The sequence below is a fragment of the Trichechus manatus genome, unplaced genomic scaffold, assembly GCF_000243295.1.
Source record: "Trichechus manatus latirostris isolate Lorelei unplaced genomic scaffold, TriManLat1.0 scaffold00090, whole genome shotgun sequence".
Lineage (NCBI taxonomy): Eukaryota > Metazoa > Chordata > Mammalia > Sirenia > Trichechidae > Trichechus > Trichechus manatus.
In genome coordinates this window covers 3,000,053-3,017,293 of record NW_004444026.1, presented here as the reverse complement: position 1 = coordinate 3,017,293, position 17,241 = coordinate 3,000,053, and the positions used below count along the sequence as shown (strand labels likewise).

The 17,241-nt window shown below is 44.7% G+C and overlaps 1 protein-coding gene and 1 long non-coding RNA gene across 5 annotated transcripts in view; one reads left to right on the top strand and one right to left on the bottom strand.

Moving 5' to 3' along the window:
• IKBKB (inhibitor of nuclear factor kappa B kinase subunit beta) overlaps window positions 1-10,557 on the bottom strand; it is a 74,469-nt gene extending 63,912 nt beyond the window's left edge. Inside the window, exons 1-2 of one of the 4 annotated variants that reach the window (XM_004382083.2) lie at window positions 10,390-10,557; window positions 9,653-9,775 (exon numbers count right to left, since the gene is read on the bottom strand). In XM_004382083.2, the coding sequence (XP_004382140.1) occupies window positions 9,653-9,757 (105 nt within the window). In that variant the 5' untranslated portion in view covers window positions 9,758-9,775; window positions 10,390-10,557. Of the gene's footprint in view, window positions 1-6,479; window positions 6,642-9,652; window positions 10,328-10,389 lie in introns of those variants that run through there. The other 3 variants (XM_023736644.1, XM_023736643.1, XM_023736645.1) reach the window with 3 other exon arrangements.
• Window positions 10,208-13,976, top strand: LOC111821565 (uncharacterized). Its single transcript, XR_002824939.1, has 4 exons — window positions 10,208-10,344; window positions 12,377-12,510; window positions 13,627-13,693; window positions 13,836-13,976. It is a non-coding gene; the product is annotated as an uncharacterized LOC111821565 (long non-coding RNA).
• The last annotated feature ends 3,265 nt before the right edge of the window (window positions 13,977-17,241 follow it).

The following is a 17,241-nucleotide window of genomic DNA, read 5'->3' as shown; positions in this document are numbered from 1 at the left end:
TGGAAAGGAGGAGTGTGCTGTCACAGTATGGGGAGAGCAATTAGGGTCACATAACAACGTATGTATAAATTTTTGTATGGAAATATATATATATATAAAGAAAAACTTCATACTCATTAGCTGTCATTCTCCATTCCCCCTCCCTCCAGCCCTAGGCAACCATGGTCCACTTTCTATCTCCATGGATTTGCCTATTCTGAACATTTCACAGAAATGGAACCATACAATATACGATCCTTTGTGTCTGGCTTCTTTCATGTAGCGTAATATTTTCAAGCTTCATCCATGTTGTAGCCACATACCTACTTTTGTGACTCTAACATCCTCTTTGGTCCAGCCTGCTGTAGTAGGAATTGCTAACCAAGGTTCTACCGTAAGTATCATTCACTTCCTTTGTCTGTAAGAACCTTGACGTTTGGCGTGAATTCTGAGGTTCTTTCTGAAGGGGAACTGACCTACAAAAATGTTAAACCCTGATGCTACTGAACCCATTAATATAGTTGCGCAAGTGAACTTGGGTAGGAGTCCATCTAATACTTTCTCAAGAATCTTGGAATGTGTCAAAAGAGTAACATTTTTTCAAGCAATGTACAGACCTGTGTTGTGTCTTGCAAAACTGTATACTCTCTGCCCCACGAGCTTCCCGATTCCTCTGTATCATCTATTCTCAAACTGATGTGAATCTGGTTTCCAGTTTCACTTCCCAGCAGTGTTCAGACTCAAACATTTTTGCCCAATTGGATGGTAACTCCATCAATAGCAGCTCAGACCAATGTTTTCATAAATGCTTGCTTCCAGTCAGGTGAGGCCCCAGAGAAACACAAGCTTGTGGAATGCAGAGTTCTACAAATGACAGAGGGCCAATCGACCAAGCTGTAACATCTGAGAGGGTCCATTCACTTATCATAAAATGTTTCTACGATAAGCAAGAGTTTAGGAGGAGATACTGTATTGCCTCAAAACGACTCTCATACTTTAAACCAAGATATTGAAAAATCTACACCTATTTTAAGTTCAATACACAGAATTATTCATTTTCTATTGCTACTGTAACAAATTACCACAAGCTTGGTGGCTTAAAACAACACGAATTTATTATATTACAGTTCTGGAGGCCAAAAGTCTGAAATGAGTCTCATGGGGCTAAAACCGACAAGGTGTCAGCAGGGGCTGTGTTTCTTCTGGGATGTCTAGGGGAGTATCCATTTCCTTGCCCTTTCTAGCTTCTAGAGGCCACGCACATTCCTCGGCTCCTGGCCCCCTCCTCCATCCTCAAAGTCAGCAATGAGCAGTCTAGTCTTTCTCACACTGCATCGTTCTGACACTGACTCTCCTGCTTCCCTCTTCCATTTTTAAGGATCCTTTTAAGGACACCGGTGCTACTCAGATAATACAGGATAAGCTCTCTATTTAAGGTAAGCTCATCAGTAACCTTAATTCCACCTGCAATCTTAACTCCCCTTTGTCATATAATTTAACATAAAATACGTTCCAAGGATTAGGATGCAAACAGCTTTGGGGGCTCATTATTCTGCCTACCACAAATAGTATGCTTCCTTCATAAAATATGATGGATAATCAGACCTAAAAGACAGAGGTAATAAGTGACCTGGGAAATCCTCATTAGGTTATCTGTCTGGCCATATTCTGGATAATCATAGTCTTTGTTCAACACAAACAATGGACTGACACACAGCTGTCACCTGGCCCAACCTGGAATCCAGGAATAAATTTTTATATTGAAAAGTTCTTTTTGGTCCCAAACTGAAAAGAGAGAACTTAGCCATATGAACACTAAACAAGTCTTAGAATAATTGGGCACGGAGACCATAACCAACTCTTTACGTGTAAGTAGTTCAGTTCAGTCCTACAATTGCAGAGAAATCCTAAATTCCTGGGACTATCCGGATATGTAGTTGCAGACTCACTTCAAGTTCTGGTTAGACAGCAGCCCTGATCTGCCTCTAGGAAGTACTGTAAAACATTCCAGTTCTTCCCTAAGTACCGTTTCATTTGACACAGGAACCCAAACAGAATGGCTTTCTGCTGCTAAAAACATACCTGCTCTAGATGCAGATCATGAATACTGCTTTTGAAACGCTGAAGAGTTTGAGCTTCAACAGCAATGAAACTCAAACAGCAATGGATGACTTTCTTTCAGTTGATTTGGCCTGTCGCCCCCTGGAGTCTCAATTCAGTTCTGCAGAAACCCAGACATGGCCTGAACTGTTCCTAACACCTAGTAAGTGGACTCCTCAAACCCCAACCCATTGCCGTCAAGTCGATTCCGACTCACAGCGACCCTATGGGACAGAGCAGAACTGCCCGATAGTTTCCAAGGAGCGGCTGGTGGATTCGAACTGCTGACCTTTTGGTTAGCAGCTGTAGCTCTTAACCACTGCGCCACCAGGGCTCCAAGTAGACTCCTCATGTGGGACAAAATTTAAAACAGGTTTGCTTTGATAAAATGGAAAAATGAGCCAATAATACTACCTATACTGAAAGTAGTTCATTATGAAGTTTCTCAGATTCTTTGCAATTCTTTGCCTTTTGTACATGAAAACATCAAACGTGCATATAAATGTTGGTGCATTTCAAAGTGTAAAAACAAGGGGAAGGCAGCATGTCCTCAGACTTCTGACAACTACTAAGAGGTGCTATGGAAGTGAGCTGGAAGAATGAGCACGGGGAATGAGAGGTGCTAGCCCAGCTTCCCAAAGCAAGCCTTCTTTTAATGACTCAGGGGAAACAAGCTAAAAGCTACATTCAGACCCTTAGCCCAGAAAAGACCGTCTCTTGTTATCATGGCAACCACCCAACAGGCCACTGTAGTATAAAGGGGCAACTGGTAATAACCTCCTAGTTCCTTCTCAGGCCCTGCCCTCCAGGATGAATGTTTCAGAAAGGAGGGCCAAAGCTGAGCCCAGACAGACACAGGACTCAGGCTGGAGGGTCGAAAGGCCCAGGAACTGGCTGCAGCTTCACACTGACTCAGCAGGTGACTGCACACACCCTTCCCTCAGCACCGCTGGTCTATGTTGGGAGGGCTATGACTTCCTCAATCCTCTTCCCTACCGTGCAGGCACCACAACAGGCCAGTGGCCTCAACGGCACCCACAGGAGAGCGCAGGGGCCAGAAGCCAAGTAGGTCAGCATGTAACTCCTTCCTCCTTCACCTGGTAAATATGTGTGACACTGGGCCCATTTCCTACACCTCTAGATCCTTATCCATAAAATGGAGGATTTTGCCCTTCCAGTGTTGTCAGTTAAAATGAGAATGTGCATCTGAAACACAGCAAACCTTGAATAAGTTATAGCTATTATCATTTCCTTTCTCTAGCCCTAAATTAGATGTGGCTCTACCCACCTGAATTGTCTTCTCTTCTCCTCTTAGTCTAAAGCCTACCTCCTTTCAAGATCCTACTTAAGTTCCATTTCCTCCAAGAAGACTTCCCTCACCTCTGAGCACCCAAAACAGTTAATATGGATAAAGCACCTGGCACACCCTAGCACATGATTCTCAATAAACAGCTATCATCATTTCCACACAATGTGTTCTTATATACAGGCTTATTTAATATATCCATAAGCATTAATCTTATCTCCTCAATTAGACCATAAGCACATTAAGAACATGGTTGTGTCTTCTTTTCCAGTGTCTCTGGTGGAGGTGAGGGCAGTGCTCAATAAAGTCTTAGTCAATGAACCAGCTGGATCAAAGTCTTCAAGATGGGGAAACACACAGGTAAGCTGGAGTGAGCTTAGTCTTGTTCCATGAAGGCACAAGGAAAAGTCAGCACTACTTCATAGAGAGGATAATTCATACTAAACCAACCAGTTGCCATCAAGCCAATTTCAGCTAATACCCACCCCATGTGTCAGAGTAGAACTGTACTCCATACAGTTTTCAATGGCTTATTTTTCAGAAGCAGATAGCCAGGCTTTTCCTCCACTGCACTGCTGGATGTATTCAAACTATCAACCTTACAGTTAGCAGTCCAGCATGTTAACTATTTGCACCACCCAGGAACTCTAATTAGTAATAATACCTTTACCTTACCTTTCATATCTTTATGACACTCAGTGCATACATCCCCTCATTTCATCCTCACAAGTATCCTATATGACCCAAGACAGTGCTTCCCAGTCTTTTTCACATCAAAGTGCTCAGAGAATATTATATTTGCAAGGCACCCTGGGAGACTTCCAGATTCTTCGAGAGGGCAACTGCCCCAAGTCCTGCCCACCATGCTGAAAGGAGCAATATCTCAGCATCCCCATAATCCCTGTGGGAAGTTGTGGCCAAGGCCATGAAGCTGACAAATGACAGAACCAGGATTTGAACCCAGGTCTGTCTGATTACGAGTCAGGTGGTTTTTGCCCTCTTATTCCCAAAAGGTGCTGCAGGCTAAGGTCACTCAGGTTATCTCCTTTTCTTCTCCTTTGTACTTAACAAGGGTCTATCTAGTACACTATCAGTATAAATGGTTTGTGCTGGCCCTTAGGCTAGAGATTTAAGAGAGTTAACACCACACCAGTGCTTGGCAAGGCCCATGCTTGGTAGGAGAATCAAAGAAACTCAGGAAAACCGGGGTAGGGTCATTTGTTAAACTGCCCTTCCTCATTAGGAGACTTTCAGTTTGAAGTTCTCTGTTTAACCAAGAAGGTGTAGGTATTTTATCCTCCAAAAGAAGGTATTTTCCCTCAGTGCTTCAAAAAAAGTTAAAATTGATTGTGGAGAACAAAGGAGTTCCTAAGGAGTACCAAGAATGTTCTGGAAATGTCCCCAATCTTGGTTCCTCCCCACAGAGAAACCACAGTGCACAATGGAAAAGTATGAGGTTGGGATTCAAATACATGTAGGTTCAGATTCCAGCTCCATCACTTACTAGCTTAGCCTCTTTGGGCGAGTTACTTAACCTCTCTGCTCTCCAGTTTTCTAATCTATAAAATGGGGATGATGACCCAATTATTTCCTTTTAGAGTCACTGAGGACTGGAGATAAAGCATATAAAACACCTAGCCCAAGGCTGGCACACAGTAGCTTGTCAATAAATCTGAAATCTGATTATGATGGACCTCTTCTCTGAGGATACCAAGACTTAGGCTCTTTCACATAATTCCTCTTGGGATAAACTAAAAATATCATCTCTTTTGTTGACAGGATAAAGCATATGGAGTATTAGGACAAATTACACTGCTGCTATGTTGAGTATAATTAATCAAGTTAAGTAATCAACACCACTGTATTCCAGCTGGCTTTCTTCAAGAAGTTTTGAACACAGGGGTTACACTGATTAAAGATCCTCCCACAAGCACCCAAATTGAGGACTAACCCAGGAGGATGGCAGAGGGCTTTCTGGAGTGAGCTGCACTCAGCAGCAAGCATTCACTAAGTGTTCGTGAACATCTGACTACTCCTTCTCCTTCACCCTCCGCCCTACTTTCTGTTCCATCACTACCAAACCAGCTGCCAGGAGAGTCAATTCCGACTCAAATGGCGATCCCATGTCAGAGTAGAACTGGGCTCAATAGAGTTTTCAATGTCTTATTTTTTGGAGATCTCCAGGCCTTTCTTGCAAGGCACCACTGGGTGGATTTGAACCTCCAACATTTTGGTTAGCAGCTGAGTGCGTCAATCTTCACAGCACCCCCAGGATTCCATTCCATCACTAAGTCCTGTTAATTTTACCCCTAAAATCTCTCTTAAATCTGCCCACTTCTCTCCATCTCCATCACCATCAGCCCAGTTGAAACCTCTTCATCTCCAAAAGCCTCATAACTGGTCTCTCCACATTGCTGGGGCAGGGCCAGTGGTGTCCCAGAAATGGCTTCTGAGAGCTGATGGCTGAATATTCCGGAACTTCAGTAGTATTAACAATAATTTACGAATGGCTACATAGATAGATATGCCAAGAGGTGTGGCAGAGTGTAAGAGAACACATCCACTGGCAGATACAGGTTTGGTGGTGGGTATTTCTACATACGTGAATGTAGGTGCTCCCCATATATTAATATAGACAATACAGCACGCAAGGGGCACAGTCAGGGAAACCTGTTACACATAACCAAACTCTCCACAGGATAAGGCTCCTAGGCTCAAAGGTAAAGGTCTCAGGGGACATCTATGTCAAATGGCACAACACAGTTCATAAAGACAATGTTCTGCATCCTACTTTGGTGAGTAGCGTCTGGGGTCTGAAAAGCTTGACAGCAGCCAGCTAAGATACAACTATTGGTCTCTTCCAGTCTGGAGCAAAGAAGAGTGAAGAAAACCAAAGACTCAAGGGAGCAATTAGTCCAAAGGACTAACTGACCACATGAACTACAGCCTACATGACCCGAGACCAGAAGAACTAGATGGTGCCCAGCTACCACTACTAACTGCTATCACTGGGATCTTTATCAGAGGGTCCTGGACAGACGGGGAGAAAAAAATATAGAAAAAAAATCAAATTCACAAAAAAGATCAGACTTACTGGTCTAATAGAGACTCGAGGAATCATCAAGACTATGGCCTTAGGACACCCTTCTGACCTGGAACTGAAGTCATTCCTGGAGACCACCCTTCAGCCAAACAACAGAGAGGCCCATAAAATAAAAAATAACACCTGAGAGGAACGTGCTCCTTAGAACAATCAATTACAAGAGATCAAAAGGCAATATCTGCCCAAAAGCAAAGATGACAAGGCAGAAAGGGGTAGAGAAGCAGGATGAAAAGAAACGGGGAACCCAGGGCGGAAATGGGGAAAGTGCTGACACATTGTGGGGAATGAAAACCAAGGCCAGAAAACTCTTTACCTACAAACTATCGAATAGGAATCTAATCTGCTCTGTAAACTTTCACCTAAAGCACGGTGAAAATAAATAAATATTCAGGGATTTGGAGAGAGCTGATTGTTAAAACTGTTGATGGCTTGCAATCAGCCATGCTGTGGGTAGTTAGCCTATGGAAACAGGTAAACACTATGCACCAGGGTGTTTCGGAGTTGATTTCCTGGCACACTGCTGCCTGGGCCCCTTCTGATCTGTTCCTGCAGTCAACATCTTTCCATTGCTCTTAAGATCAAAACAAAACCTTGTCAGCCGCCTTCAAGGCCCTGCAGGGTCTCTTACCTCCTGCCACTCCAGCCTCCCCTTGAACCTTGTTCCCTCTCACACTCTCCCTACCAGTCACACTGGCCTTTCAGCTCAGCTTGCCTGCCAGGACCTACTCCACTTGCAGCCCACCCCCCACCCCTCCCCAACAGGCTGCTCCCTCAGCCTGAACTCGCTTACCTTCTCCACCCAGGTAACCTCTACCAATCCCTGAGGTCTCAGCTCAAATGTCCCCTCCTTAGGGAAACCTTCACTGGCCTCACTCCCTAGAATAAGGTCTCAATGCAGTGTCCCTCTCCCTTGCCACACTTACCACAGTTGTGAGTTTACATTTATAATCAGTCGATTAATATCTCTCTTTTCCAAAAAGATGTTTTAACGCCAATGCTATTCATAGCAGACCCTCAATAAATATTTTTGGACTAAGTGAATGCTTCTGTGCATCTACCACATGTATAACATTATGATAGGTGTTATGGGACAACTGAAAGAAGTCCAAAGCCAGACAAAGCCCTGGCTGACCAGGAACTTAGGAATTTGAAAACACACACTGCTACACACAGACAAAAAGGCAGTATATGAGGCACGCCAACTGAGCAGAGCTGAAGGAATTCAACGGAAAAACGAATTCCCATAGAATGAAGCAGCCCATGAAGGGTTTATGGAGGCACTGGCCTGGAGTTGGTACTGGAGGGACAGGCAGAATTTATGTCAAGGTGTTGAGGACAAGGACGCTTGTCCCAGAGAGAGGGCTCAGCCGACCAACCTGTCAGGTGCCAAGAGGGAGGAAAGACTAGAAAGGCAGGGTGGGGCCAGACTGTGGAGGAGTGTCTAACAACAGATGAGGAGTTTGGCTTTGTAAAAATAAACAACAGATTACGGTTTTTGCAGAGGGGAAGGTAGTAAGTCTAGAAGGCTAATCCATACATGGAGCTCTGGTGGCGCAGTGGTTAAGGGCTCGGCTGCTAACCAAAAGGTCGGCAGTTCGAATTTACCCGCCACTCCCCGGAAGCCCTATGGGACAGTTCCACTTTGTCTTTTAGGGTTGCTATGAGTTGGAATCAACTCAACGGCAATGGGTTTGGTTTTTTTGGTTTAATCCGTACATACATGAACACATTTTTAGGCCCATATCGATAAAGCTGGAAATAAAATCCGTCTGGCAATATCTGGCCTTTCAAGCCCAGAGAGCAAAGGGAAGTCATTCTGAGCTAGAGATGACAGGCATGTGGCATGCTTGGACAGAACTCTTTCTTAAAGGACATCACAATGTCTAGTTGAGCTGCAGCAAGCCATATGCTGCAGTAAAGACTCTAAAGACCAATGTTGTGGCCACCTACCCCAGGTATGTGGGGGCTGCAGAATGATCAAAGCCCTGGTGGCGAAGCGGTTAAGAGTTTGGCTGCTAACCGAAAGGTCGGCAGTTCAAATCCACCAGCTGTTCCTTGGAAACCCTATGGGGAAGTTCTACTCTGTCCCACAGGGTCGCTATAAGTTGGAATCGACTCGACAGCAATGAGTCTTTTTTTTTCTTTTTTTGGTTTGGTAGAATGATCAGGTTCTTCGGCTTTACTGCTAGGCCCCTGGCTACACTCTAGGACAAATCTGAGCCAGTTGTACTTCTCAAGCCTCTTCAGCCATAGGGTTTGTTGGAATCCTAGTTTCCACGTTGGGGGAGAGAATGTTACCACCGGCAGAACTGTACGCTGCCCTCCAGCTCCAACATTCCTCCAGGGGTTGCTCTGTCCACTCAGAGCTGACGGGATTCAGGCAGGGCCTAGAATGTCTCCCAACTAAGTGATGAAGAAGGGTGGCTATCTGGAGTGACCTTCTGACATGGCTGGCCAGCATCCTTGATGCCCCACTCTGCTCCCTGCAGCCAGGCTCCTGGGAAAAGATGTGCAAGTTGCCATCCCTGAAGTCCAGAAATAGAGCCCTGGTGGCAGAGTGGCTAAGAGCTATGGCTGCTACCAAAAGGTCAGCAGTTCAAATCTACCACCTGCTCTTGGAAACTCTATGGGGTAGTTCTACTCTGTCCTATAGAGTCACTATGGGTCAGAATTGACTCAACAGCAATGGGTTTGTTTTTTTTGGTAGAGATAAATAATTTAAAATACATATAATAGGGACTGACAGCTTAAATTTTTTTACTATTTATTAAGATGACTTGGTCAATAAAATGTGGAGACCACAAACCTAGAGTTGGTGCCCTGATGGTGCAGTGGTTAAGAGCCTGGCTGCTAACCAAAAGGCTGGGAGTTTGAATCCACCAGTCGCTCCTTGGGGCAGTTCTACTCTGTCCTCTTGGGTTGCTATGAGCTGGAATTGACTTGATGGCAATGAGTTTAAATCTAGCATCAGCTTAGCAGTCCTGATGCCCCATTCCTAGTCCCCCTTCTCACTATCAGGAAGCTCATGGCCAAAAGTGGAACCCACTCACCGACCCAGAACCGTGGGGCAGAAATTCACAGGTGCCCTGAGACAGTAAAAGGTGAACCTGTTGCCCCCTCACCCCGCCCTCCCCCGCCTCTTCCAGGCTGCAGGGAGCCCCTACCTGATTGTGCCACCGGATGACGTTTCCAAATCCCCCTGTCCCAAGTCGTTCCTTCATTTCCCAGACCCCACATGTCTGGGTTGGCAGGGAAGGTGACCAGCTCATATTGATGTTGCGCTAACTCTGTAAGTAATGTGGGGTGGAGAACAAAGGGTTAAGAAAAAATGGGGCAAGCTTCTGCTCAAGGAGAGGCATAAGCTTTGCCCTTCAATATGAGAGGTAAAAAAAATGGTTTTTATCTTTGAAATAAACCAGGTTTTTTTAGTTTTAGGTAGTAAACTTTGGCCTTTCTCACCCGCCCTCCAGCTGTGGAAGTAGAAGAGGGGAAAATCACTCAAGAGAGGTGATGCCTCACACTCCATGACCTCTAAAGGGGATCCCCAGCCTGACCTGCCCGCATTCTCCCGAAGGCAGCACCTAGAACCTAGTTCTGAGCGCCACCACGGTCACGTGTGCCTTTACAGGGTGTGAAAGAATCACGGCTCTCTCTCAATTCCACCCAGCTCTAAGCAGCCACCCGGAACCACTCTGGCCAGGGCTGTTCTCCCGGGCCTCCCAACTCCAACCTGCATAGGGGAAACACTTCCATGCCCGGTAATACCTGACTTTTACACTCGACAAAAGTTTCTACAAGAGCCTCCAGAGAGGAGGTGGAGAGCCCGACTGGGGCAAGGAAGACGCGGGATCTGCAGGTTGGCACCACTGGCCTTCCGCTCCCTCCGGCCCGTGAGACTCACCTGTCGGCGGGGACGCGGGGCAGGGGAAAGGCTCCCCGGGGCAGGGGAGATGGGGACTGGGGCGGCAAAACTGGGGGCTCTGACACCACCCTGAAGACATTAAAGTGCGGGAATCCTAAACCAGCCAGCAGAGCGCGACTTCCTCAAACACTTCCTGCTCTGACGTCAGTGAGGCACGTGGCTCGGCGGCCGGCTCTTAAAGGGCCGCCACGGAGCAAGCGCAGGCCACGTCCAGTGCCCGCTGGCGGCGGCTCAAAGCCTGGCCTCCCGCAGGGACGTCGGCCCAGGTGACTTACGGGACTGGTGCGCTTAGCTTCTAAACAACTCTGGCCGGGCTTGGACTGGCTCACTGAGATAAAAAGAACAACCCTAAAATGAACCCTCATTTGCCAGTGTTTTTTTTACACAAGCGAGTTTAACCTGAAGAGGTTTCAGGGACAGGGGGAATGGGGATTTCCTCACCCCACCCCTCCGGGAGTGAACCTGACAACGCTTCCTAGATATTTAACGAGGTGGAATTTCCCCGAGGCCCCCCTCTGATTGATTTAGGGACTGTTTACGAGAGTCGCGTTTCCCTCCTGTCTTGCTGTGCCTTCCTCGTCTGAGTGTTTTTTGACTCTGTTTTAGGAATAATAAATCACAGCGGTACTCCTCAGCAGGGACACCCCCTCCCCACAAAAAGAAAAATCCAGTCTAGTTGTGTAGTGCTAAAGTTCCAGTCTCAGTGACGTGGGTAGATTGTGAGAGGTTCTCAGGCCTGAGGCTCATCTCCTACCTACCTGGCATTATAATAAGGTCTTTTACTAGTGAGTTTCTCAGTTCTGATCTTAGTAGACACAGGAATTTTGTGTGTGTTGGTATATTTTACTCAAAAGGGAAAAAGAGGTTAAAGGAACCTGATAATAGTTTCTAGAGTGCTTACTAAGTGCCAGGCACTGTCCTAAACTCTTAGATTTCCTCTTTTAATCCTCACTGCAACCCTATAAATTAGATAATAACTGCATTATTATTATCACCATTTTACAGAGAAGGAAACTGGTGCACAGAGTGGAAACGTTTTTATCCCAAAGTCATAGGGCTAGTAAGTAAATGATTTGAGTTTCAAACTCAAGCAGCTGGTTCCTGAGCCCAAACCTGTTGACAACCGAGTCAATTCTGACCCTATAGGACAGAGTAGAACTGCCCCATAGGGGTTCCAAGGAGTGGCTGGTGGATTCAAACTGCTGACCTTTTTCGTTAGCAGCCGTAGCTCGCTGTAGCTCTTAACCACGGAGCCACCAGGGCTCCTTCCTGGGCCCATACTCTTAATATTTGGTTAAAGTAGCGTGCTAAGTGGCTCAAAAGGAGGCAAACTGGATTCTGAATCCAGATACTGCTACTGACTACCCCTGAGACTTCAGAGACTTTAGTTAATCACTCCAAGCCTCAGTTTCCTCTTTAAAACGTAGGCAATATTTAGGTTGAATTGCATGAAATTGCCTTTTTTTAAATATGTATATGTGTATATATATACATATAGAACTGCTGTTTTGTTGAGACATTAGCAACAACCAAAGATCGGCAGGTTCGTTTGCTTCAGCTTAATAGCAACAGGAGGACACATGGTCACAGGAAGAGGTGCCAGCAGGGTTGTTGAGAGGGACAGATGTAGTAATGGTAAGGGCAGTGCCTGGCACAGAGGATACTCCTGCCACCTAAACAGAGCCAGCAGGTTGAAGTTAACTCTTAGGGACATGTGTCAACCCAAACAACCAACAACTACTTGAGTAAATGGTTGTAGAGCACTTGCTATTGTTTTTTGCCCTCCGGTCGGCTCCAACTCATAGTGACCTTATGTACCACACAACAAAAGATGCCGTCTTCAAGATCACTGATGCTTGAGTCCATTGTTACAGTTTTTGTGTATTTTGAGTGCCTTCCAGCTGTTAAAAATTAATATTTCCACAATATTAAATTTGTGTACAAACTCATAAGCTTTATTTTTCAGTTCATGAATTGGGAACGGCTGGTCTGCAAGTCAGACAAGCGTTTTGAAGAGCAGTACAAAGCAAAAGGTTTGTTTAGTCACAGACACACAGGAACAAGGAAGATATACTAGGCAAATTTTGGATTGACTAGCAGGTATTTTCTTCCTTATTTGGGACAAAGGGAAATTTTTAACTAGGTTAAACTGAGCAAACAAGTCCTGATTGACTAACTTCGGTTTTAGTTTCAGAGAGAGTTGACTGATTTGGGTTTGAGCTCCTGGGAAGGCAAGCATTTACAAGAAAGAGAAACTAGCTGGGTTTTGGTTAGCTAATGTGGGGCTTAGCATAAGTAACTCCATCTTGGGCCCAGTATAGTAAGGTTAACACTATGTAGGGGGCTCATCTTCCGGTACTATACCAACAATATTCCATTGTGATCATAGGGTTTTCACTGGCTAATTTTTGAAAGTAGATTACTAGGCTTTTCCTCCTAGTCTGTCTTAGTGTGAAACTCTGCAGAAACTTGTCCACTATGGGTGGCCCTGCAGGTATTTGAAATACCATTGGTGTTGCTTCCAGCATCACAGCAACAAGTAAGCCACCACAGTATGACAACTTGACAGACTGGTGGTGGTATAAAGCACCTAGTATAAAGGTCTTAAAAAAAAAAAAAAAAAAACTGTTGCAATAAAGTCAATTCTGACTTAGGGCAACTCCACGTGTTTCAGAGTAGAACTGTGCTCCATAGGGTTTTCAATGGCTGTAATCTTATGGAAGTAGATCACCAAGATTTTCTTTCTTGGTGCTGCTGGGTGGATTAGAACCACCAACCTTTCAGTTAATAGCCAAGCTCAAGCCATTTGTACCACCCATGTAAAGCCCTTACTGCCTTGCAATATAGGTACTTGTTTAATAAATAAATGCAATATTTTGAGCACCTATGTGTGCTGGGCCCTACGTAGAGTCTGTTATTTCCTGTATGATGCCGTGAAAGGTTTCTCTTTTAATTCTGTCACTATTGAAAATCACCGTCCCTGAGAAACTTAGGGAGGCATCACTGATATGCCAAAGGTTTACTCTCTGTACCACTTTAAGACTTCTCATTTTGTTCAGCTCAAAATAACTTGGTTTTCAACTGAACATAAATCTCTCTGATAAGGTCATATGTAGTACTAGATGCTTAAAAAGAAATAATGATGCCTAGGAAGGGGTCTCTGGGTTTTATCATGTCCCAAGGTATTTATCATGTCAAACCCGCTTTTCCCTCCAGATAAGACATATCCACATCACTGCCTGGTATCCTGCTCTGGAGGATGTGAGCAGACTGTTTACAAAAGGTATTTTCAGCTACAGCAGAAAAAATGTTCCTTTTTATTCCTGCTTTGACGCTGTGTGCTATTTAGCAGTGACTATATGGTAGGGTTGCTATGAGTCAGAATCAACTTGACACCAGGTTTTGGTTTTTTGGTTTTTTTATAGGGTAGGACCACCACTTGTCACAACTGTACCAATGAGCAACATCTTGATAAACAGAAAATATTGAAATTGTCAAGGATTTCATTTTGTTGGATCTAAAATCAACACCCATGGAAGCTGCAGTCAAGAGATCAAACAACGTATTGCACTGGGCGAATCTGCTGCAAAAGACCTCTTTAAGGTGTTAAAAAGCAAAGATGTCACCTTGAGCACTAAGGTGTGCCTGACCCAAGCCATGATATCTTCGATCACCTCATATGCATGCAAAAGCTGGACAATGAATAAGGAAGACCAAAGAAGAATTGATGCATTTCAATTATGGTGCTGGTGAAGAGTATTGAATACACCATGGACTGCCAGAAGAACAAAGAAATCTGTCTTGGAGGAAGTATATTCAGAATGCTCCTTAGAAAGGAGGATAGTGATGCTTTGTCTCATGTACTTTGGACATGTTATCAGGAGGGACCAGTTCCTGCAGAAGGACAGGGTCATGGCTTGAATTATATCCCCCAAAAAATGTGTGTAGCAATTTGGCTGGGCCATGATTCCCAGAATTGTGTGGTTGGCCTCCATTTTGTGGTTGTAATTTTATGTTAAAGAGGTTTAGGGTGGGATTGTAACACCCTTACTAAGGTCACATCCCTGATCCAATGTAAAGGGAGTTTCCCTGGGGTGTGGCCTGCACCACCTTTTATCTCTCAAGAGATAAAAGGAAAGGGAAGCAAGTAGAGAGTTGGGGGACCTCATAACATCAAGAAAGCAGTGCCGGGAACAGAGCACGTCCTTTGTACTGGGGTCCCTGCACAGAGAAGCTCCTAATCCTGGGGAACATTGACGGGAAGGCCGACAGAGAGAAAAAGCCTTCCCCTGGAGCTGATGCCCTGAATTTGGACTTCTAGCCTACTTTAACTGTGAGGAAATAAACTTCTCTTCGTTAAAACCATCCACTTGTGGTATTTCTATTATAGCAGCACTAAATGACTAAGACAGACATCATGCTTGGTAAAGTTGAGGGTCAGTGAAAAAGAGGAAGACCCTCAACTAGATGGATTGACACAGTGGCTGCAAATGGGCTCAAACATAGCAACGATTATGAGGATGGCGCAGGACTGGGTAGTGTTTTGTTCTGATGTGCGTGGAGTCACTATGAGTCAGAACCTACTTGAGGGCACCTAACAACAATAGCAACATAGGGTAGGAGTCTTTGCGTGGTGCAAAGATTAGTGTACTCAGATGCTGACCGAAAGGTTAGAGTCCATCCAGAGGCGGATGGAAGAAAGGCCTGGCGATCTACTTCCAAAAAATCAGCCATTGATGACACAGCTTATAAAGACAATGCTCTACATTCTACCTTGGTGAGTAGTGTCTGGGGTCTTAAAAACCTGTGAGCGGCCATCTAAGATACTCCGCTGGTCTCATCCCTTCAGGAGCATGGGAGAATGAAGAGAACAGGATACAAGGAAAAGATTAGTCCGAAGGACTAATTGTCCACAGCTACCAAGGCCTCCACCGGACTGAGTCCAGTACAGCTAGATGGTGCCCGGGTACCACCACTGACTGCTCTGACCAGGATCACAAGAGGGTTCTGGACAGAGCTGGAGAAGGATGTAGAGCATAATTCTAACTCACAAAAAAAAGACCAGATTTACTGGCCTAAAGGAGACTGGAGAAACCTCAAGAGTATGGCCCCCAGACACTCTTTTAGCTCAGTGGTGAAGTTACCTCCAAGGTTCACTGTTCAGCCTGGGAGTGGACAGCCCCGTAAAACCAAATGAGACTAACGAGGAATAGGAGTCCAGTGACAAGGGCCAGAAGGCAGAAGGGGACAAGGAAGCTGGTGATAGGGAACCCAAGGTTGAGTAAGGATATTGTTGATGTGTTGTGAGATTGTTAACATTGTCATAGGGCAACATTTGTAGTAACTGTTAAATGAGAAACTATTTTGTTCTGTAAGCCTTCGTCTTAAGAAAGAATAACAGCACAATTGAAAGAGCGTAGTCAATGTCACTGAACTGTGTATGTAGAAATTTTTGAAACGGTGTATCTTTGGCTATGTGTATTTTCACCAAAAAAAAAAAGGTTGAGAATTTAGAGGGTTAATATGTTGTGGGGTTGTTAACCAATGTCATAAAATAACATGTGTACTACTGTTTCATGAGAAACTATTTGTTCTGTAAGCCTTCACCTGAAGTACAATAAAATATAAAAAAAGAAAAGAAAAAAAAATTCAAAGATTAAAAAAAACAAAAAAAATCAGCCATTGAAACCCCTATGGAGCACAGTTCTACTCTGAAACACAATGAGGTTGCCATGAGTAGGAGTTGACTGGACAGCAACCTGTGATATGGAACCCGCTGCTGTCGAGTCAATTCTGACTCACAGTGACCCTAGGACAGAGTAGAACTGCCCCATAGGGTTTCCAAGGAGCGGCTGGTGGATTTGAACTGCTGACCTTTTGGTTAGTAGCCGAGCTCTTAACCATTAGGGCTCCCACTAAATGCCTAGAATATTGATTTTTATGTTCAATTTCATTTTTGACTCTTTCCAATTTTCTTAGAATCATAGTTTGTACATTCCATGTTCCGATTTTTAATGGATGTTTGCAGCTGTTTCTTATCATTTTGAGTCATGCCACATCAGCAAACGAAGGTCCTGAAAGCTTGACTCCATCCACGTCATTAAGGTCTACTCTAGTTTGAGGAGTGCCTGGTGGATTCGAACTGCTGATCTTTTGGTTAGCAGCCGTAGCTCTTAACCACTAAATACTGAGCAGTGTGAGTACCTAGCACAGCCATGGGCACCTCTGACGACAGGGGATCCAAACGGTGTACCTCTCATCAGAGGCACAATCTTACTGGTGACCTCAGATCCACAGAGAGCCATCAAGTAACTAGACACAAGGATAAGGCAGTATAAAAGCAGCTTCGAGTTTGTTCTACCATAGGGGCAGTGTAAAACTTTAGTGATAAGCATAACAGTTCTTAGGGTTTTTTTTCTTTTAAAATAAAATCTTGTTCTCAGAGTAGGTCAAAGATAACTATTCTCTTACTCACTTTTTGTGTCATTATTTGAGAGACTCTGCTGCCCTTGGAAACCTACCTCTCACTGTAACAGCGGCCAGGCAGAGTATCACTGAGCACCTCTGGGTCAGGAAAGAATTTTTTTCTGAACAACCTCGGAGCTGACTCATAGTAGGAGGAACCAGCTTAAATGATATGAAGGCAATAAAGTAGACCACTCAGGCTTGGGGGGATTTCCCCAGCACCCCAGCTCCCAGAGAGTCAACCCTGATTCAGTGATGATAGCAACTCTTTCATTATCCTCCCAATTTTGTTTTATCCCACCCCTGCAGAGGACTCTGCAAGTCAGGACTTGCTCCTTCAACAAACAAAAGTTCATTTGTCAAAAA